This window comes from Manacus candei, unplaced genomic scaffold (genome assembly GCF_025592945.1).
Source record: "Manacus candei isolate 608988 ecotype Guabito, Panama unplaced genomic scaffold, ASM2559294v1 h1tg000018l, whole genome shotgun sequence".
NCBI classification, from domain to species: Eukaryota; Metazoa; Chordata; class Aves; order Passeriformes; family Pipridae; genus Manacus; species Manacus candei.
In genome coordinates, this window is record NW_026138066.1 from 732,624 (window position 1) to 755,986 (window position 23,363).

The 23,363-nt window shown below is 41.6% G+C and overlaps 2 protein-coding genes across 7 annotated transcripts in view; one reads left to right on the forward strand and one right to left on the reverse strand.

Moving 5' to 3' along the window:
• The window catches only part of UBE2N (ubiquitin conjugating enzyme E2 N), a 30,455-nt gene extending 19,155 nt beyond the window's left edge, over nt 1-11,300 (reverse strand). The window contains exons 1-2 of the mRNA XM_051784650.1: nt 11,153-11,300; nt 1,163-1,395 (exon numbers count right to left, since the gene is read on the reverse strand). Of these exons, the coding sequence (XP_051640610.1) occupies nt 1,163-1,395; nt 11,153-11,300 (381 nt within the window). The remainder of the gene's footprint in view (nt 1-1,162; nt 1,396-11,152) is intronic.
• Nucleotides 11,301-11,674: 374 nt separating this feature from the next.
• On the forward strand, nt 11,675-17,972 carry MRPL42 (mitochondrial ribosomal protein L42). 6 transcript variants are annotated; one of them, XM_051784083.1, is made up of 7 exons: nt 11,675-11,721; nt 12,096-12,282; nt 12,536-12,719; nt 14,101-14,164; nt 15,077-15,161; nt 16,427-16,590; nt 17,837-17,972. In XM_051784083.1, the coding sequence occupies exons 3-7, from the start codon at nt 12,638-12,640 to the stop codon at nt 17,880-17,882; spliced, it is 441 nt and encodes a 146-aa protein (XP_051640043.1). In that variant the 5' UTR covers nt 11,675-11,721; nt 12,096-12,282; nt 12,536-12,637; the 3' UTR covers nt 17,883-17,972. The 6 variants fall into 6 exon arrangements, with proteins under 6 accessions (XP_051640043.1, XP_051640047.1, XP_051640044.1 ...); XM_051784087.1 differs by lacking the exon at nt 12,096-12,282 and having other exon boundaries at nt 11,684-11,721; nt 12,560-12,719; XM_051784084.1 differs by lacking the exon at nt 12,096-12,282 and having other exon boundaries at nt 11,688-11,721.
• Nucleotides 17,973-23,363: the final 5,391 nt, after the last annotated feature.

Consider the following 23,363-nt stretch of genomic DNA (forward strand, 5'->3'; position numbering starts at 1 on the left):
CTACACGACAATTTGACTTCTTAAGAGACAATATAGGGGTTTTTTTCATCCACTATTTAACATATTCTACATTTATGTGTTTTACAATGGTTGCCAACGTTGCGTGCTCAACCAAGAGAGCTTTGCAGTGCTATAAATGAACATCCGTTCATTTCAATAGATGATGAGGATGCTGTCGTTTCCTGCGAGGGCAAACGAACCTTACTGGAATCACTAAATAACTTTTGTAGAGAATGATCACCCATTTGAGGGCTTTAATTCACATCACTGCAAACTGACCAGGAGACAGCAGCCCAGCACAATCAGCCACGCTAGCTACAAGACCGAGCTGCCTTTGGATAGCTTGCCATGCAGCTACCTGTATCCCCGCTGAGTGACTCCAAATCATTCCAGTCTTAAGCTGAAACTAAATTCGGAGGGTCAGCTGGAAGTGCCCCAAAGCTGAGAACCCTTACAAAGCTCGGTAAATCAAAGCCGAAACACGACACTGAACCCCCAGCGCGGCACGTTAACACCGCACGGGCCGACAGCTCCGAGCGCACGCCGTACTGACGGGGCTGACCCAGCGTGCAGTGGCGCGGATGTCCCGACTCACAGACAGCTTAAGCCCAGGTTTAACTACTCGCTGCGGCTCGTCCCTCAGCGCACAGGAGGAACCCGAGCGCGGCGCCGCCGCCCTGCCCCGACCCGAGCAACGCGGGAGCTGTGCCGGCGACCGGGGCTGGGCGGGGGTCGCCGCTGAGGAACTGCAGGGAGGCAGAGGAGGGTGGGCGGGTGCTCCCGGTGCCTTTCGAGCCCCGGGCCCCGCGGTCGGCAGGGCCGGGGCCGCGGGGCGGGCAATGCCCGCGATGGACGCGGGCCCAGGAGTGCCCGCCCGTTCCCGCCGCCCGCGCGGGACACAGCGCTCGGGAGCCCCCGCGGCAGCGAGAAGAGCGGCGAAGGGAGCGGATGCGGCGGCGGCGGGTCGCCCCTCGCCCGGCAGGGGCAGGGGGAGGCCGGGGAGGCGGCCCTGCCCCGGCGCGGCCCGACTCCCGGACACCGGAAGCGGCGCCAGGCCCGGCGCGGCGCTGCCCGCCGCGCGGGACCCCAGTCCGGCACGCCCGGAGCCCGCGGCGGGGCGGGGCGGAGCGCGGCGGCGGCGCGGGCGGGCGGGCGGCGGTACCTTGATGATCCTGCGGGGCAGCCCGGCCATCTTGTCTCGTCGGTGCAGGCTCGGGGCGCGCCTCCGCTCGGCGCGCGCGCACGGCCGGAAGGATCCGCGCCGCGCTTCCGCTGGCACCGCCCTGCGCGCGGGGCGCCGGGAAGTGTAGGACGGCGGGATCCGCGTGTGCCAGCATCGCCCGGCACGGAGCCGGTCCGCGCGCTGTCGGTGGGAAACCTCTGCCCCTCCTTTCCCTTAGATTCTGTCACTGTCGCCAAACACGTCACAAAGGTATCTTAGAACATCAGTACAAGAAAAGACAACGAGCTAGTGGGCAGGGTCCAGCGGAGGCCGCAGAGATGATGAAGGGTCTGGAGCGTCTCTCTTATGAGGAGAGACTGTGTGATCTGGGCCTGTTTAGCCTAGAGAAGAGAAGACTGAAAGGGGAACTCATCAATACATACAAATATCTCAAAAACGGGTGTCAAGAGGATGGTGCCAGACTCTTTTCAGAGACAGGACAAGGAGTGATGGCCATAAACTAAAACACAAGAAGTTTCACCTCAACATGAGGAAGAACTTCTTTACATTGAGGGTGGCAGTGCACTGGAACAGGCTGCCCAGGGAGGTCATGGAATTTCCCTCTCTGAAGACTTTCAAAACCCATCTGGACACATCCCTGTGTCACCTGCTCCAGGTGATCTTGCCTTGGTGGAGGTTGGACTGGATGATCTCCGGAGGTCCCTTCCAACCAACCCTAACAATTCTGTGATTCTGTGATACTTCTCTTAATAACACCTTGTTAGTGAACATCCTTCTTTTTCAGCAGAAATATAAATATTTTAGACATTGGACTGTAGTTATCACACAGGCACAGGAGGACATTACTACAGCTGCATAGTAGGGCTGTGCATCATTATTGGCAGGAAATAAAAGCACAGAAAGATGAACTAATCTCCCACAGGTTACTCAGCAGGCTAGGAGTACAGGAGTAGGACCATGTGTACATGATTCCCTGTCAAGTGTTTTCTCCTGGTTTAAAACAGGACTTGTTTTTAAAGAGGACATAATTTCTGTATATTCCGGTGAAATGTAAAGTTCTCTGCCAGCAGCAAATCTGGACTTTGTAATTGCTGAAACAATCACAGATAGTACAAACATGTTCTGCATGCTACCATTTAAGCATTTATATTATTATACAGTGCTTATGAACCTGAAGCATGTGTCAGAAGATTGATGTGCCTTCCCCCTTCACCCTACTGCTATCAAGGAAAGTCAGCAATTCCTTGTGAATTTTATGAAAGTAGGAAGACAAAAGGAAAAAAACCGTCGCTGGTAGTCCCACTAGGAGAAAGACTCCATGACATCAATACTTTATCAGACATGAAAGAATCTTCACTGGGCCATACCCTCAAGAGAAAAGTAATTAGAAACAGTATTTTGTTACAGTGCTTGTTGAATTACTTCTTTTTCTTTTTTTCTGCCTTCGCCTCTTTTTTTTTCTTTTTTTTTTTTCCTTTTACACTTCTGCCAGAATACTGTGCATTAAAAGACTGGCATAAGTGGAAGAAAACATGAGCCAAAGCTGTTTTTACGTTCAATGTGAGTAAAATGCCACTCAGTTTCTTGAAAGTCTGTGAGAAGCACCAACAGAGTAGAGCACAGTTGGCTCAAATACATGCTCATTCAGTGTCCCTTTTCTAGTGTTGTACACCAGGAACCTTGCTTCAGTCTGAAGACTTGCTGAAATTGAAGCAAGTCAATCTGGCTTATTATGTTTTGACATCTTTCGTTGCACAAGTGGCTGTCACATCCTGGGAAAGTTGCAGTTTTCATTACACCTCTCCTTCTGGCTCCTCTTAGGAAAAGGCTTTTGAAGGCCACTTGCTCAGGAGATAGCAGTAAACAAAAGCATTGATTTCTGTTGTCATATCTACAAAGATTTAGGTTGTTCCCTAAGTCATTCCAGCTCCTACAAGGACTGCTGCAGAGATCCTTGAGTATCCATATCAGTGCTGGAAAAGCCATCCAAACAAGCTCCTCCAGAATACTGGCTATAGACTTTGCTTCTTTGCGTTTCCTGTCTTCCAAGGGATATCTTCCAAGAGAAGCTATAGTAAAAATTGTCCTTCTTTTGTAGCATTCTCAAATTCCCAAAGGAGACAACTTAATCCTCTGAATCAGGGCTGGAACAAGGCATGTAAGTGCCAGGAGAGACTTTTCTCCTCAAGCTAGCCACACCCCATAGAATTCTTGAATCCTCCAGGTGCCTTACCAACCCAATGACCTTCCAGTGTCCACGCCTGTCCTTCAGGATTTTCCACTCATCCATTACTGCCACCGTAACTGTGTTCTGGACCACAGCCTGCATCGCTCTGTGTGCATATCCTCCATTTGGCATGTGTCTTGGAAGATTTCCTTGGAGAAGCACCGCAGGTGATCCAGCTTAGCATGCTTTTGCTTTCTGCTTCCCTGGATAGATCAGTACTTCATCACTCCTGTTCTGGAGTGCAATGTCGTTGTTAAAATGTATTTATTCTTCTCTGCCAGATTATTTATTTTGAGCAGTATGGTACAGGGATTCTTTACCCACAGAGTTTTTCAAACGTACGATTAAAAATAAGACAGTGCCACCAAAAACACCTAAAAATTGTAAAGTTTCTTGGAGGGCATGGGAGGGAGGACAGAGAGGAGAAAAGGAGAGAAGAAAAAGTAGATGCAAAAAACTAGATGTCCACAGTGCTACAAGTGTAGTTTGTCAAAACTTCCAGATTATTTCAGCAATCCCTTTTTTTTTTGTTCATGTAAAATAAAGATTTGATGGAAAAAATACTTTTTTCATCCCAAGTACTGTAATTAATGAAGTCACACATCCTCATTTAGACAGTTGCCCTTCCTGACTCAACCTGGTATTTTTCTTTTGCTAGGCTGAAAGATTTAGATACTATATGTTGGTTTAAATAAATTCAAATCTTTCCTTAGACTCATTGCCTGGAATTCTGTCTGATGCTCTTTTAGCACTGGTGATTGCTAACTGTTTGCTCCCTTAATATCCTGAAATAAATCCTGCACATCAGCCAGAATGTGAGCAAATCTGGAAATGTCATATGCTGTATTTTCTCAGATATATGCTGACAAACAGTTCCAGGATATAAGACAGGACTCTGGATGGTTGGTAAAGGCTTTGTTAGATACTATTTTGAAGACAGAGCTTTATGTCAAGGCACTGAGTGCACAAATAGATGGTAATTGCTGTGACAGCCTAAACAGGGGCATGCACCCTCACCCTCCTATGAGCCTGGGTAGAGTCCTTCCTGAGCTGCACCTCAGCTGTGCCTGCCTGACTGTCTGGGGCTCCTGAACCAGCTTCAGACCCAGCCCGTTCCTGTGTCCTGCCTGATGATCCCTGGACCATCGACAGGCCCCGCTGCAGTAAACAAACTGTTCTGCTCACTGGCCTCTGGCGCAGTGGGGCTGCTCCTCACTGAAGTCACTGCTCGGCTCACCTTGGGGTGCCTGGGGCTGCTCCTCACTGAAGTCACTGCTCGGCTCACCTTGGGGTGCCCTTGGCTTCTGGCTCACCTGCCCTGAGCGAGCAGTGCTACTCTTGCTGTTCCCTGATGCTTTGCTTCAGAGTTCAGAATGCCTGAAGATGCAGGTTCTTTTTAGAAAAGTGGTATTGTCACGCTACTGGTTGGTTTTATAAAGCAACATTTATATTTGCATTTCAGAGGAAATTTAGGTACAATGTTCAGTCAGATTGCTGTCACCTGTAGTCCCCATTCAAATGACAGTTCGTTCCTACAGCCTAGGCCTGCCTCCACAGTGGTTACTGAGTGTGTGTCAAGGTTACATCACTTTGTATTTACATTACTGCTAAAGAGGGCTTCTGCCCTTCTCATCTGCCACACACCACTGCTCCCTCAGCTCTCACCATGATCTCACCCAAGGTGAGCTGATCAAAAGCACAAATAGTTCCTGGATGAGCAGTGAGCTGCTGTGAACCACAGGCAGTCACACAGCTATGCAGGTGAAGCACAAGCAAATGTACAAGAACTCATACCTGAGGGGGTAAGAAAGGGGCTGTCTATAATTCCCTGCATTAGGGATAGTGTGAAACCACATATTTGAGGTCAAGTTATACCAAACAGCTGAGTCAATCTGTTAAAAAGAGGTCTTCTTACTTCCCTTTCCCATCTCACTGGTTCCACCCTCCTTTCTCTCGCACAGCATTTCCCCCACTGTTCTTTTGAGCTGATGCAATGCACTAACTTGGCTGAAAACCAGCCCTTTAGTCTGGTCTTCTGCTGTATCAGCGAATTGGTTTGGCTTACAGGGGGTCTGGCAAGCACCATTGACAACAAAAAGTAACACAAGTGGGAGTGAAATTGCCCTTTGTAGTACACATGAGTTATTAACACATCTTTGGATGCCTCTTAGCCTTTTGGAGAAGCCGCAGACAACACTGAGCTCCTGCCGTCTTTCCCTGCCTTATATTCCTGATCCCCTTCTGCCATTCATATGGGTCTGTTGGAGTACAGGAGTTTGTTTGGTTTGGGGTTTCTTTGGCTATGTTACCTTTCTGACCAGCTCACTGGGGCATGGGAGCTGGCACAAGAGGAGCAGCAGGAAACAGAGTGGGAGGTGGTAGATGTAGGATTACCCCCTTCCTCAGCAGTGACCTGTTCTGTTGGCTGAGCTGATCCTGTCCCACCACACCTCTGTGAAGGCCAGGATGGAGAGAACAATACTCCTCCCACAAATCCATGATCATCACATTGTTCTGGGATTACAGTGGTTCTGAGAATAGTTAGGCAACCAGCTTATTCACCAACAAAGTGCTCTATCATGGCACTGTAGGCGGAAAGGTAAAGAAGTAATTGCAATTAGGCAATTAATACTCCCAGAACAATTCAATACAGCTGCTGACCATCTTCCTGTGACAGCTTTTGCTGTCATGGAGTTACTCACTTCGTGGGTGCACCCAGGCCGATTGAGCCTGTGACTGACTATCTCACTTCCTCCTCCTATCCCTCTTTGCAATCTTATAGAAGTCTTACTGAATTACAACTCTATTTCAGACTCCGGATTCTTTATTTGTGCATAAAAGCATTTCTCTATTTTTGTCAAGTATTGCAGAAAATCTGTTCTACAGCAAAAACCAGATGTATGTATATGTGTATGAATGAATTCTCACAGTAACATCTAGATTTTATATTAAAAACGTTCACTAATCCCCAGAGTATTTTACAAGAGTTGCTGTGATCCCTATGTACAAATGGGGAAACTGAGGCACAGAAGTGCAGTGTTTTTCACTTAGCACTAATTTAAAGTGTCACTGGACAATTTCTGAGTTATCCTAAATGGCAGAGCTAAGTGAAACTGTACTGGGCAAAAAAACCCACCCCACTAGTTATATGTTTTACCAACTTAGAACATCAAAATGGGATGCTGTGATTAGGCGCCTTCACTGTGGCAAATAACTTTAGATTTTTTTCATGAAGTGGCTGCTTGAATAGAGGCATAAAATTTAATTGAACTATGGTAATCAACAGAAACACAAATTATTTAGGCTGCATATGACTACTCAGTTATTTACAGTTGCAGCTTCCCTCCTTACCAGTAACAAGATGTACAAGATGACGTGAGATATGCTAAAGAATTAAGATGGCCTTGGTGACATAAGCCTTGATGTTTACTCTGGGTGTTTACAGACTGACTTAAAACATAGAAATCTGTCTACAACATCACTTGAGAAGACTTGAGAATTAAGACCTTAACTAAACTATGTCATGGTTTGAGATTTCCAAGAAAATCCTAATTCCCTAGTCTAAGCCCCCCACCACAAACTACAATGTCTCATTAAAAATTTGATGCCTACATTTACAGGATAACCTCACAGAGATTAAGATATCTTATTTCAGGAGTGGAGGCCCATCCATCTCCATTGTTAAGACACAACCTTTGCAATAAAAAAACTCCATCCGTTCACAAATTCAGTTCCACTTCAAGGTACAATTGTATAGTACCTTTTCTACTACAGATTTAAAAGGAAATAAAGGAAATAAAATGCTTTTTCCTAGGCAGATTTTGAAACATTTGTTTCTATGAAAAAAAAAGTATTATATTGAGTTTGCCAATAATCTAGCGTGAATAATTTCATTGAGTAACAATTTCCTGAATATGCCACTGCAGCAAAAGAGCTAGAACACCCAGGTCTCAGTTTCTGTTTCTCAGAAGGGCTGTGTGTGTGTGTGTGTGTGTGTGTGTGTGTGCAACTGCTCACACAAAACCAGTCCAGATGCCATCTCTGATTTATAAATTTTTTCTTCTAAAACAGAGGCAACCAACATAGTCCTGACCTCATTACTACATGGTGTTTGTTGCCTAACTATTGCAAAAGTCTGATCAGTTAGAGCATTTCCTGGAGAAGCTTGTGACTGAGTAAGAGCAGGTTAATGGTTTATCTTCAGTGAGAGACCAACCTAGAAACCAAACTTGCCAGATTTTCAAAGACATGAAGTCCCAGAGGTCTGGAACTCACCATTAGCACCTCCACAGTATCTCCACAGGTAACAGAGAACAACCTCCTTTCTGCTGAGCCAGTGCAGACTGAGCAACTCCCCCTCCTCTGTCTACAGCCTGCTGAAGCAAGCCAGGCCGTTGGCAGTTATTAATAACCCATCTCCAGACATGCTGGAGAAGTGTGCAGTCATACTTCTGAGCTCTCCTTAAGCAATTCCTATCTCCCTACCAGAAAGTTGTGATCTGTCAGAACATGCTGCTAAGAATAGACTCACAGAACATCATGTGTCAGGGAGGGGGTAGACCTCATCTACTATCTCCTAAAAAATCTTTTTATAGAAACCACCTAAAAATAGCCTGGAAGCCTAACAGCGTATGTGGTTCGTTTTTTTAAAAATAAAAATAAAGTTCTGCAGTATCTTCAATTGCAACCTTTTAGAAGTAGGATTTAAATTGCAAGATTTGCCATTAAAGTGATATTTTAAAAGCACACGTTTCTGGAATAAAATCCTTACAGAAATACCCATAGGTTACCTCTAATTTAAAACTAATTATGCAATAAGGATATCTGGGAAATCCGAAGGCTGTTTTATGAATCAAGATTTCAGAGGGCTGTCAAGTGTTCTTGATGAGTTCACATAAGGGACAGAAGATTGTTAGCAATCTCTGATGAACTTTGCAAGTGATATTCCATTGCAGCGATATGAAAGAGAAGACTAACGATGTGGTAATTCTCCTGGTGGCTGCCCTCCTGTCTGGAATCAGAAATTCCCCCCAGAGAACCACCTAGCATTTGTTATGTGGAAAAAAAATATAATGATTGAAAACAAGCAGTACAGGCTGTAGCTTCAAATTAAAGAGCTTTTGTTGATCTTCACAATCTCATTGATTAAGCCATTAACGACTCAATACTACCAGCCTAAAAAATCCCACCATTAGAAGACTTGTTGGCCACATTCATCAGTAACATTAGAAACTCTACTTTTTCAAACTTGAGAGCACACATATCTGCAACTCTGTGCCTATATGCAGTCCTCAGGAAGTACATATGGCACTGAAGAGTAAAAAAATTGTCTTGATTAAAGCAAATAAATTGATTAGGAAACAGTAATGTAGGAGTACCACAGAAGTCTTCTTATATTGCAATCATGACTAACATACCCAAGCATATTGAAATTTAGTAGTTTTTATTGGGAGACCATTTTTAAGGGGCTAGCGAGAGGTTTTTAATTTTTTTTTAACAGTTGCTGCTCAATATAGAGGAGATTACAAAAAAAAGTGTCTCACACTGCAGAAAGAAGCAGGTGTGATTTTCAGTCATCTCCAGTTGTGAAAGGAGTTAATTTCAAGGTTTCCACTCGACAGCAAAGAATTTTTGTCTCCTGGATGGGTGAACAATATCGGTTTGAGAAAGCCTCTAGGAATCGGCGGTGTCAACCACAGTCCTCATCATCACTGTGTTTAGCCAATCTTTTAAAGAAGCTATGACAACTAAGTCATGAGCACCTCCAAGGCAAGTCAGAGAAACCTTAAGTTTATTTAGTATTTCCTAGGAAACTAGACCAAGGCTTAATGTGCTTGTGTCCCAGGTTCACACACAAACACACACATAGCACACATGACAGACCGGGTTCTGTGCTAATGGACCACTGCAAGGTGCATTTGCATACAGGGGTGTCACACTGCAGCCAACCAGGAGAAGGGCAAGAATCCTGAGCCGGTCTGTTGTTGTCACAAACTACTCCTGGTGAGAGTGACTTTGAAATACCTCCGTTTATCCCCATTATGCCTATGGACAAGATATTCCTGAAGCTCACTCCTTAAATGAAGTTTCATTCCTAACTTTTAATTTCCAGAGAGCACTTATTTCACACAGTTTATAACCATTTTTTTTCAACACTGTCCTTGAGTTTAAAATCCTCAACATGTTTTATTTGTCCACTGTCTTGCTTGTATTCAGCTTCAAAAGGCTGTCCTTTATCCAAGGGTGGCCCTCATCCTAGTACAAGGACTTCCTTGTGGGAATCATGAGCCAGTGCACAACAGAAGATACATAAAACTGTATTGCTTCTGTTCGGTGCTTGATCCAGATCAGACACCTCTGTATCTGCACACTGCAAGAAACTTGATGGAATGACAAAGTGAGTTGATCTCCACAAATCTGGAGGAGTCTTACAATGGAGTTGTTATCTCCCACCTTGGTTGCATCTGTCCAAGTAGTATGTAAAACATTTTGGCCCACCTCTAGTCCCTTTTCCTAAGGATTGATTCTATGATCTACTACTGCAAGAAGCTCCAAAATGGATGTCTTCCATCTTCCACTGTAAGGAAAAGGACTCACAGAGAAACCTTTGCTACTGCTAATGGGAATGATCAGCTATTGACTAGTGATTTCTGGCTATACTTCTGTTATACTTCTGGAAGTTATTAGCGTAACTACAACTCTGCAGCTACAGAATCAAGTTAGACGTGACTGAAATTGTGAGGCTTCCACCGATGATGACATGAAATTGCAGTACCACAGCCAGCGATCAGAAAAGATGCAATGGTTTTGAGATATCTGGAAAAGGTTGCAGCCTTTTAAAAGGCATTATCTAAGAGTTTCTAAAAGAGTAATGCTGTGAAAGGAATAGAGACAGAATCTACAGATGTGAATTAGAGAGGTTTTATGGACGTTCGAAAGCTTACAGTGCTGGATCCATTTCAGATACTAAAACTGCAGATCAGATAATTGATTTTTGTATCTTCTTCTTGTCTTTTATCAATGTTGTGTAAATATAATCTCATCTTTGAAATGCTTTTTGACTCAGTCTTCAAAAGAAGCAAAGCAAGTAGCCCCAGAACAGCAATGTGCCTGGGGTATTCAGGTGAATTTTCAGAATGCCTTAAATATTGGAAACATTCTATTTCATCTACATAAACTCAGGCGTTCCCTGAGGAAAGGTATTACAGGTACTGCGAGGGTTTGGCAGGCTGAACAGAGGGAGCTGCTGTTGTGTAATTTAACCCAGAAAGCAAGCAGGCTATGCTCGCAAGCTTGTGAAAATAACCAATAATGTTAGAGGTGTCCCTTCAAATTATGGGATCAGAGGGGGTTGTGTTGCAGGTAACATAAGACTATGGCACATTCCTGGGACTGGCAGTTGTGCCCTCTCCCCCAGCTGAACAGCTGCTGCTGATGCCAGGGTGCCCCAGTGCCTCTGCTACAGGTTTCTGAGCCCCTGAAGCCCACTCAGTACAGGGACCACCAGAGAGCACTGAGGGCGAGCGGCAGGTGTTTCGTGACAGGTCTACGGGGTAAATCCTATGAGGAGAGGCTGAGGTAACTGGGGTGCCTGGAGAAGAGAAGCCTTGGGGGTGACCTTAGAGCTCTCTACAACTACCTGAAAGGAGGTTGTAGCCAGACGGGGGCAGACCCTTCTGCCAGCAACTAGTGACAGTGTTGTCTGCAGTGTGTTATTAATGGCTTGCTGCACACTGGCTAACGAATCTCATTTTTGTGGACAACAGGACGAGAGGAAATGGCCTCCAGCTGTGCCAGGGAAGGTTCAGGTTTAACATCGGGAGAAACTTCTTCTCTGAAAGGGTTGTCAACATTGGACTGGACTGCCCAGGGAGGTGGTGGAGTCACCATCCCTGGAGGCGTTCAAGAAACGACACTTTGTGCCACGGTCTAGTTGTCTAAGAGCAGATCGGTCACAGGTTGGACTCGATGATCTCGGAGGCCTTTTCTAACGTAATTCTGTTACTCTGTGTCCGCATTGCTTCCCCTGGCCCGGCCCGGCCCGGCCTACCCTTCCCTCCACCATATTATGAAGCGGCTCGGGGCTTGCGGCCAGGGCCGGGGCAGTGCTGAGGGCGGAAGGAGCAGGAGGTGGTGTCGGTATCGGTACCAGTACCACTGTAGGTGCCGGGCCCTTCTGGCCGGCCGGCCTGCACTACGTGTCCCGGCGTGCCGCGGGACGAGCCGCCGGAGCCGGAACGGGAGGGAGAGCGGGAGGGCGGTGCCGCTTCCGGCGGCGGGGCGGGCGCGGGCAGCGGGCGGTGCCGCGCAGGTGAGCGCCGGGCAGCGCCGGCCGAGAGGCCCTGGGCTTTCGGAGGGGCCGGACCGCCGGGGGTCACTCACACTCGGGGTTTCATAACGGGGACTCTTTTGCTTGCTTTGACGGATTACTGATTTATTTATTTTTAAGTTAAATATTTTCTTTAATTATAAAAGTGTCAGGTTTCGTGTTTCCGCGCATTGCTGGCACACGTGTCCTGTGTCTTTAAACTGTCTCCAGTTGTGTTTTTTTAAGCATCGTAATAAGTTTCTCTTTGAAGCAGTTTTTTTTTCTCAGTAGACAATGAAAACATAAGATGTCTTTCTGCTTCTGTGAAGTCTGGGGTAATATTTACGGTATTCTAAACGGTGTTTCTTGGTTTCTAGGTGTATTGCTTTTGAGATGGATGAAACCATCTGACTTCATTTAGACAGTTTGTTAACTACAGCAGGTGTTATTTATAAGTACTTGTATTTTTATACTGGGTGATGGTATTTACATTGTGAACAAGAAGAACGTGTTTCAGGAATAATTCTATGGAGTGTGCAGAAGGAAGGATCAGATTTTAGGTGGGTGAGTACCATTAGAAAAACCTGTGAGAAGACCCAAGATTGGAAGCTTTTTTAAAAAGTTAATGTTTTCAAAGACTATTTCTCAGTAAATAAAGTCTTGTACTGCTTTTGACTGTTAAAAAGGCAGGTACCAGTACCATAAATAATAAAGAACTCTAAATAATTGACAAATAGTGAAGAATGTATTGCACAGATTTTATTTATCCTTAAGATTTTCAATAAATTTAATTGTTAGTCTTCTGTATCCTGAACAGTTATGAAACTGGTTTCTTTCAAAGAGGGTTCTGCAGAGAAAAAGGATACGTGTCTCTCTGAGTTTCATCGAGTCCCGGACTGGTTTCCTCTCTGCTGTCCACATGGCACTGTCTCTTAGAACTGCATGGTCCAGCCTCTTTTGGATGCGTTCAGTAGCACCCTGTAAGCCAGCCCCGCTGCACAGTAAGTAACAATAAATTGTAGAAGTCCTATATTAAAATTTTTTTCTTTGAGAGCCTCTGTCCTGTACCGTTTAAAGTAATGGAAGCATGGAAGTGACTTTTCTCTTTGAATACAGTGAAGCCTGATAGTCTGTGCTCTCTGCTAATAATTAAAGGACATCTTGATCTGGTTTTTTTTTTCCTTTTGAAGCTTTCATGGTTCACATAGGATACTCCTCTAACTTATTAGCTTGTAAATACCACCCCTCTTACCACTGATTATCATTGAAGATTTAAATTTATTTTTTCAGACTTATAAAAAGTGGTGAGAAAAGGCTACAGTAAAATCTCATTACTTAACATAAACATTATTAGAATAAGTAGAAACAGGCAATACTATTTCTTAGATTTTTGTCTATGTTTTAGTTGTCAATAGAAAGACATAGGAGAGATAGTAAAGGTGGTAGAAAAGACAGTAATTGAGTAAATATAATGGACATGTTACATTTTAGAGGTTAGTGGGCAAGGAAGGGAAAGAAATCTTAGGAAGAAATGCAAACTATTTACAGTATACCAGAACTCAACTTCTCAATAACTAAGATAACTTAATAACTTGTGGAAGGCAAGATGCCTATAGCATGATTCCTATGTAAGGGACTGTTACTGTTTAACACTTTACGCTAAGTTTGCATTTGGACTCTGACCTTAAAAGTCTTTTCCAATCTAAATGATTCTGTGATTCTATAAAAAAATGTAAATCAAACTGTGAGTAAGGAACTTTGAGTGATTTGTGGTCCAAGCTCCTCCTTAAAGCAGGGTCAGCTCTGCAAACACATTGGGTTGCTGAGGGCTTACTGAGTCTTTGAATTCTCCAAGGACAGAGGCTGCACAGACCTGCTGCACTCCAGTCCCACTGTTGGCTGTCCTCATTAGGAAAGCATTTCTCTGCATATCCAGTCAGAGCCCCTGATTTTGATAATAATGTTGCTATGAATGAAATTACAATCTTCCCTGAAAGTCATATGGTAATGTTCTTTGCATGTATATATATATATATACACATATATATTCTTATATATATATAGATATGAATACTCTCTTAATAACTCTGTAGCTATTTTGTTCATACTGTGACTTTTCTTAGGAAAACAATACAATTGGAAAGGTAGGTATAGGTCATAGGTATCTGGATACTGTGGGTTTTTTGATTGCATTAGAAATCTGTATAGTAAAGTGAATTTCTATTTAGACAGCATTTGGGTTTTGTTAATCTAAAACTGTGTAGGATTATAATCCTGATTAGGACTTGAAACAGAATGAAAATTGAAAACATAAACATTCTTAAGTGGGCACAGCTCTGCTTGATTTTACATCAGTGCTCCTTACTTGGGTTCTTGTTGCAGAGGGAGCTGTGTATCATGCTTGCCATAAATCTACATACTCGGTTCTCCCTGAAGACTACAACTGGTATGTAAACATGCTTTGATGTGTGGCCTTTTCATGTAATGTGTATTCCAGGGCTACTTTCTCTGTCATGAAGTTGTCATATAATGCTGTCATTTTCTGCCAGTATTGGATATATGTAATAAAATACTGATTCCAATAGTAATAATGATAGTGAAGTTAATATTTCAAAAAATAAGTGTAATGAAAAATTACACAGGACCCATTCTGATGATATCGACATCAGCATGTTGATGACCCCAGTACCCCTGCAGTTTTGCTTGCAGAAGAGCAAATGTAGCTTAGAGTAGTCATTTCCACTGGTGCTCATTGTTAAGACAAAGTCCCAGTATATTTGTACTGCTGCATGGGAAACCTGAGTAGAAATGGGAAAAGATGATACAAATGTAGTGAGAAACACAGAATCCATGTCATCCATGGTTTTAGGAAGCTTAATGTGTCATGGGAAGGGGAAGGAAGGTGATAAAAGCCATATTCATGCAAAGAAATTCTCAGTAGGACATCTTGTTCATCATCTTTTACCAAATAGAAAAGTTGGAACCCCAAACAGAGCTTTGTTTCCAATTTTTTATTGTAGGTGCCATATTTCTTATAAAGGCATGTTGTCCTAGAGGTCATTATCCCCATCTGTTTAGAGTTGTATATGCAACTATTAAAGACTTCTTGTCCAACCCATATTTCCAGCTTTTTTTAATACTTTCTTTAGCTCTTTTTTCCTCTCCATTCACAAAGAAAGATGAAGATGACTGGGGGAACAAAAAATTGGAAGTTCAGATCAAATACTTGTGACCCTTATTTTATATAGAAGATTATTAAGAATTCATAAATGCAGGGTCAAATCCAGTTTTCTTTAGGACTTGGGCTGCTCAGTTGTTCAGCATTTCTGAAAATTATAAGTTTGTTTTATTTTCATAGCAAAGTGGAACTTGCAGTGACATCAGATTTGAAGACAATTGTCTGCTACCACCCTTCGCTGGAGATTCCATATGAGCATACAAAAGTATGTGCAAATGTACACATTTATATTTCTTACTCTTGTAAAGGCATTTGTTAGTTCATAGGTTTGAGTCTTTAGGGCATCTTTTTTAATTTGAAATACTGAGATACTTTTTAGTATGTGATCAACATGTCTATGAAGTAAGTGAATGATGAATACAGCTGCTGCCACAAGGAGGAACTTAGTTGAATTGAGGGAAAGTTGCAGAGTAAGAAAAGCTCAGATATCACAGCACATAGTAACTCAAATAGAACTAAACAGGGCACTCAGATACTTGGGCACTGCAGAGAAAACTAGTGTCTGTCTATGAACTACTCAAAGAGGATGATCGGAATGCAGATTATAGTGCACATATGCCGCAATCTGGGCAAGAGAATATAAAGAAATGCTGCCTCTACTGTTTTCAACTCAAACTTTAAATTCCATTCAGCACTCTTGAGTTCTTAAAAGCCAAAAAAACCTTTAAATACTGATTTTTATCTATCAGTAGTACTTTCAGTGTGTTCTTTACATTGATGAAAGTAAGTCTAGTGTTGTGATTTAACATCTAGATAAACTTTTCTAGTGTACACTTCTTGTTTGAATTTCCAGTTCTCATGTGCTAGTAAAATACTGCATCTGGTAGCCGTGTTGCTGAAGTACTTAAAACCTCATAGCACTCTTTGTGTGCAAGTTAAATATTGGTATTTTTGAATCTGTCAGTTGCATGTTCCTCAGGAAAAACAGGTGTAAAAGACTGAAACAAGGAAAAATATTTATAATAGTGCTAGTAGTTAGGTTTCCAGTTGAAAACAAACAACTTTGTCTTAGCTGGTGCATAAAAAATTAGGAAGTGACGTTCTTCTCAAAGGTACACATCAGCTAAAAGCTTTTTAGCAACAATGATTGTCACTATGAATAAAATTCTAATTAGGAATAATATGGATACTTCTGTATTAGTAGAACTGAAGCTTATGATCCAGCTAGTGAATTGTAAGAATGAGATCAGCAATAATGATGACAAGAATGCTGGTGTTAGGGGTAGGGTAATCAGCTGGAGCACCTGGGGTAATTAGATATTTCTAGACATCTGCTCCACAGTGGTGTGGTTTCATTTGGGATGGGCAGGCAGGGGCGATAAACAGCTTGTACAATTGCAGGCATTTTTCTGTATTCCTTTGGTTTCAGCTGTTAGACAGCATTACAGTTTACTCTTATGTAGCCTGGCTTTTTGACTTTCTCAAAAAAAAAGAGAAAGAGGACATACTTATACATTACTGTTTTTATAGCCCATACCACGGCCAGATCCAGTGAATAATAAAGAAGAAAACCTTGATCAAGTTTTGAAATCCAGATTGAATGAAAAAGAGCTAAAGAACAAAAGAGGTCCTACAATTGAAGAGCTCAGCAAAATGTTTTACACAACTAAACATCGCTGGTATCCTGTGGGACAGTAAGTATTTTCTTTTCAATGTTTGTTCCTTTTAACCATAAAGGGAAATACAGGAATAATTTAATGACCAGATGCAATCTAGGATGAGTCATGTGAGACAAGATATGTGGACTATAACATAAAATTTTAAATGCAGTGTTGTGTAAATGGAAGACTGTATTTCATGAGGGTTTTTTAACACTGCCTCTTTGTTTGGTAGCCTTTGCCTCTTTTGTCACAGTGTCGAAATTTCTCATACCATCTAGTTAGTTACTGGTTTGGGTCATTTATTAAAGTTACATAACAGAATCTGGTATGTAAAATACCCTCAGTGGACATAACCAAATACAGCTTGGAAACATGCATTGTCTATTCCTTAACAACTTTTCCGAAAAAAGCCCTCAATGGGATGATTCTCAGACTTAAGAGCAGTAGAAGTTTTTCATTTGAAATGGTGAAAACTGCACCTTGGTGCGCCTTGTATTCAGAAATCGAGGAAGAAAGGTGCAAATATGCATGACTGAGCTTAAAGAAGAACTATGTACATTCAGATATACTAATGGAAACAAGCAGCATTCTGGTTTGTGCTACTCCCAGTCCATGTTACTACATATTTTGGTAGCTGCTAATTTTATAACTATGAAGACATAACACACAAAAATTTTGGGGGGTTTATTGTCTGCAGAAAACTTTAATTAATGTGCTTTGGCAGTAGATATAAGGAAATGGAGTGGTAGGACTTTCATGACCAAAGGGTAACTGTCACTTTAATGAGGATCAAACAAGACCTATCTTGTCTTAGGGTGCATAATTAAGAGGAAAATATGGATCATTTTTTGTTGTTAAGAATTGTTTTTCAGTTTGTCTGTAAAATACTACACTGTTTAACACACAGTCTGGCTCAACTCCTTTAAACATCAGGTGTCTGTTCTATAGCAATCATTTTAGCCAAAGGGAAAGCTGACCATGTAATAAAATCAACTTCACACAAAGGATTAAGAATAAACAGCAGCCTTTGTGCCTATTCAGCTGTAGAACTGATTGGATTATTGTGTGCTTGTAGCAGATGTAACAATAGAAATGAGTAGCGTTATGTAATTCCACAAACAACAGAGATGACATCTACTGAGTGGTGATGGGTAGTGCTTGTGTATCTTGTGTTTTGCTTACATGTGTAACCTCAGATCACTTACTGGGGGCAAAAATATCAGGAAAATAAAGACTGTCCACAGTCTTTGGATTCATTGCACCCTTTTTTTTCTTCTAGGTATCACAGAAGACGCAAGAATCCTAATCCTCCCAAAGACCGATAATTAAGATAATTTCTTGATCATCAGCACTTTGCTGTTAATCTTTATTAGAAATAAAAATTACAGAAAATGAGATGTTTTGCTATAACAAAACACTTAATTTGACTGTTATTTTCCACTTCAACTAGTTGACAGAAAAATGGCACTGATGAGACAGAGCGTCAGTGAAGGCAGTTGTGCATGTGCCTGGTCAGCACGTGGGCCGGTTTTAGAATGGAGAACGGGATGTAACAGGCCATGGAGTGCTCTGACTAAACTTGGTCACAGCCTCATTGTTTATAAAGTGAATCCATACAAGTCTTGTGTCAAAATGGGAAGTCTAGAAATGGACACATTAGGGTTTGGTGGTTTGCTGGGGGTAGTAATTTTTTTTCTTCTTTAGAAATCTAGTAACGTAAATGCAGGTAAGCTTGAATACTGAGGTATTAATAAAAGAGTGTTTATGAAAAATACTGTATGAGGTATTTATGAAAACAAATAGTTTTGCTTCTTCTGTTACACTTGTAAGATACCTGGTTCCATGTTTGATTCTATATCGGCCAAGAGATTGTATCTAAGGCTGTTGTTGTGTACTGAAAACTGGCCAACTTGGTTTTAATTTTTAGCATCCATAGAATCATAGAATTATCATAGAATCAACTGGGTTGGAAAAGACCTGAGATCATCAAGTCCAACCCTTGATCCAACACTGCCGTGGTTACTAGACCATGGCACTAAGTGCCACATCCAGTCTCATCTTAAAAACCTCCAGGGATGGTGAATCCACCACCTCCCTGGGCAGCCCATTCCAATGTCTGATTACTCTCTCTGTAAAAAATTTCTTCCTAATATCCAACCTAAACCTCCCCTGGCACAGCTTAAGGCCATGCCCTCTTTTCCTTCTGCTGGTTGCCTGGGAGAAGAGACCGACACCCACCTGGCTACAACCTCCTTTCAGGGAGTTGTAGAGTGTGACAAGACATAGTAACTCGTCCTTCAAAATCACCCAGCGTTCCCAAATACCTGAGAACTTCTGTGTGCATTTGTGATTCATGGGCAGTTTTTCTGTTTGTTTAATTCCCAGCTACTGCTCAGTGAGGATGCTACAGCTATTCCAATTTATATATGAAGTTCTTTGCGTCTGCAGGGTAATCACTGAAGACTCCCAGCTCTTTGTAGCTTACTTAATAGGAAGGGTTGACCCTTTATTATATAAAATGCTTTAAATTAAAGAAATTTGGTCTGATTCTACCTCGTTGCTTTAGCATTTTGTAGTGCTTAAATGTTCCTGCTCTTGTAATATTCTATGTCATCTAGCATTTTTTCCCTCAGGAAAAGGCAATTCTTTGTTCCAATCTACAGTTTTGGGCATCGGTCTTCTGATAAAAAGGGCTGACTTGGAACATTGTGCCTCTGCAGAGATCCCAGTGACTTCATAAAGCCTTCTTAGCAAATCCTTGTAAATAACCAGAAAATAGTTTACTTCTCATACAGGATACATTTTTATTGCATTTCCTTTCCAAAGCAAGCTGGATAACCTAAGAAGGTTTTTGTTTCCTCTGTTAGTTTAGTGCCATTTTGCCAGCATGTATTATCTACAGATTTTGCTAGAAGTTGAGTACTGTATGGAGCCTCTTATCTTGGTCATTGTTAGTTTCTAAAGTTATCACTAAATCACCTTTTTTTCTTTGAATGTCCTTAAATTGTGAAAAAAGTGATGTTGGATGTGTGTAAAAAGACTGCCTTTAAATACCTCTGGAAAATTTTATGTAAAGCTTGTTTAAGTGCATTTTTAAATCTGAATGCCGGGTAGCTGATAATGGTTTTTCATTGCTCTGTTGTGCTTGTAAGATATGAGTCCATGCTTAGGCTGACATCAGCCAAGTGATTTTGGCTCCTTATTAATGATGTGTTACTCACATAACAAACATGCTGTTTTGGAGGAATGTCTGTGCTGCCTATGCAAAGGATGTCTGCTTAACTCTGCAAGTACGATCACATGAACATAATTGTGGGGTTTTTTTCTGCCTAGAATATAACTTTTAAAATAGTTTGTAGTAATTTCTAGTACAACAGATTTTAGTATTTTCATCAGTTCATGGTGCCTGGTACTGACACTGGCATATAACTGAGATGACATCTCTTGTAGTGTTTTATTATGTTCCACAGCTTAACTGCATTGAGTCCCCTTTATTTTTAGAAAGCTGAGACCTAATTTGTCACTCCAGTGTAAGAAAAAATATTCTTGGACTAACTTAAACTTTCAGTTATTTCCTCCCCCCCTTTTCTCCAATACTTTTGCTTATTGCTGCCTAATACTGCTAAGACATTTTGTTTTACAGAGACCTTCTGTTATGGCATTTATCTGTTCATGCCTAACCCTGTTTATGATCAAACATCTACAATCAGTGTAGAAATGCTGGATTTCTCAATGTTTCCCAAACATTTTGGATGCTTTTCAGGCATTTTGAGGGCTAAAAATCTATTATGTACTTGATTCCTATCTTTAAAGTACCTTCTCTTCTGACCATTACTGGAAACTGAGTCTAAAACACCTGTTCACTACATATGTCCTCTGACATTTTGTTATTAATTCATAACATTGATGTTTTATCCCTGCATTGCGCTCCCTCTTTCAATATTTCTCTGTTTGCTTCTACTAAATCTTTTTCTGGGGTCATCTGAAGCATGACATAATTAAAATACTACTCTCAAAGTAATTTGAAGCTCTCTTCTTGATTTTCTAGGTATCAAACAACTACATAAAGTTATGTTTCTCTTCACTTGAAAACTTGGAATTCAAAATTCATCCACCCACTTGATTCTTGTCCCACTTCTATGCAAAAGGAAATCCATTTGAAAGTTAGTTTGGGACTTCTGTTTTCTGTTGCTCTTGTTCCTTGGAATTGAAAACTTAAATTGCATAAAATTCACAATGTTAAGTCTACTCTGGCACTTTATATGCAATTTGGGACACTTACCCTTTTAGACTGTGTATCTAGTAGCTGTTAAGTGTTCCAGACCATGTTAGTTCATTGCTGTGGATAGTATACAGTTGGGTGTGTCTTACTGATTGATTTTTGGTTTTTAAATGTCTCACTACAAGTCTCCTCAGGCCTTGCTTGCCTGCATGCCTTTAGAAAACTCTGTTTCAGTCAATTATCAAAAATCTTGTCTGTAATTCAGGGTATCACAGAATTGTTAGGGTTGGAAAGGACCTCTGGAGACCATCCAGTCCAACCCCCCCCACCAGGCAGGGTCACCTAGAGCAGGTGACACAGAAATGCATCCAGATGGGTTTTGATGGTCCCTCCAGAGAGGGAGACTCTATGACCTTCCTGGGCAGCCTGTTCCAGTGCTCTAGAACAGGAATTCCAACCATTTAAATTGGAGTTCGATTTATCCTGATGCCTTCATGAAAAGAATTCTTTTCACTGCCCCTAGTAGTTAGCCCTGAATTAAAAACGGAAGATGCTTTTAAGACGGGCCTTTTCTGTGTGGCGCTGCCGATGTTTTGCAGATTCTGGGTACCACCACCAGGAGGCAGCCTTGTCCAGGAACGAGACTGGATCTGTCAGAGATCCTCGAGGACTTGGCTGTGTGGTCAAATTTAACCAAGAGACGGGAGTAAGCTGCAGTTCTTTACTTCAATTTGTAAGTACTTCAGAAAAAGGAGCTCCCAAGCAGGTCCGAAAGTGGTTGGATTTAAAGGGTCAAAGGTTCTTATGTGGTGCTTGCCTGTTTGCTTTTAACTTTTGTAAGGTGTCTCAGAGATGTATGTTCATGTTTAAACCAAAAAAGTTCCACCTTCCCAGTTAGGGAAAAAATGAGTCGACAGAGGAGCATGTGACAAGTGTCATGTCTTTATATTTCAGTTCCTCACAACTACAATGAAGGCAGCAGTTACACGTCCACCCGTCCCTCCCTCCCCACCCTTCCAGCTATTCAGTCCTGTAGGAAAGTTCTCTTCTTGTCCGTTGCTGTTTTATTGGGTCTGAACTTCATCTGTCATGTCCAAGTTCTGTTGTACCAGAGTAAATCATTGTGGCAGGTCCCTTATAAGTCACAGTACTGACTGCTGTTTAAAGCCAGCACTGCATTTCTCAGTTACTCCAGTCTTTATGAATTTTAGCAGCTGCTCTGCTGTAATTTCTCAAGTGCTCATTCCATCCTCAAAACCAATACAAAGTTATAAAAGACAAAATAGATGTAGACTGCATTCCTCATCTGTAATAGAGGATGTATATTTTATTTTAATGCTACAATATAGTAAAAGTGACTTAAAGCAAACCCACTAGTAACCAGAATAAAGAAACAAATCATGTGCCCACAATACATAAAAGTTGGATTTATCTCCAGGATTGAGACAGCTAGTAATTAGACATCAAAGCCTGAGTTAATCTTCGTAGGCTCCCCTTATAGTCAATTGACTTGGAAAAAATAACTACACAAGGCAGTCGATCTTATTTTAACATTTTATTGTATAGACTGTGTCACACAGTTGTTCTCTGGAGGTACATTTTCCTTCTCTGTGAAGGGAGGATGAAGATGAGATTCAGATGTCTGTATTGGGGTAAATGAAAGCAGTCTTACTTTTCTTTTTTTTTTTTTTAAATTTAGGAGAGTATCTATGTAAAAGGAAAATACTTCTCTTAAAATTTGGATAGAACTATTTTTGCTGTTTCTGCTAGCCTTCAACAGTGTGTAGCCCGTATATAGGAAATCTTGCTTTTCTATATAGAATAATTCACATACATTTAATTTGTCACTTTGAATAAATTGTGTGTAGGTTTTTAATCTCACTTCATATTTAATCAACCCTCCAATGCTAAAAGATAATAATTAAGCTATTTTGTTTGTTTCGCTCAGTGTGTAGTCACAGGAGAAATAAGATATATATCTTAGTAGCACCTCTTCTAAAATGAGCTCATGATTGTAACTGTTACTTCGAGGTACTTCTAGAAAAATTACACAATAAATTATGGTTTACTGAGCAATTTGCCCAGAATTATCTGAAAATTTAGATACAGTTGACAAAGATTGTTAGTTCCACTGTATGTAATGACAGCGGCTGGGACACTGCAGATCAGACAGTGGGAGCAATGTGGAAGCTGTGTGAACTAAACAGCATGTTTGGCCAGCAATTTTCCATTGCATGGCTTCTGGAGAAGTAAAAGTTTATGGCCTGGTGTGCCACTTTAGTAAATGACGTAGGTGAGAAGTGATAATCAATATATCACAAAGTTTTTCATCACCTAGAGGCACCTCAAGAGGTTGGAATGGCCAGTAGAACTGAGAAACTTTGCCACCTGGTCTTTATGAAAAATAAGTAATACATACAGAAAACAATTGTTCTAATATTCAGCTTTACTGCTTGTCAAGATGATAAACGGTCTCAGGTCAGAGGTGATTTACCTTTTTATATAAGGCCAGTTTTGACAACTACTGAAGTTTACAATTCCTCAGCAAAAGAATGTCCCTAACCAGCAAAATATGAGATATTAA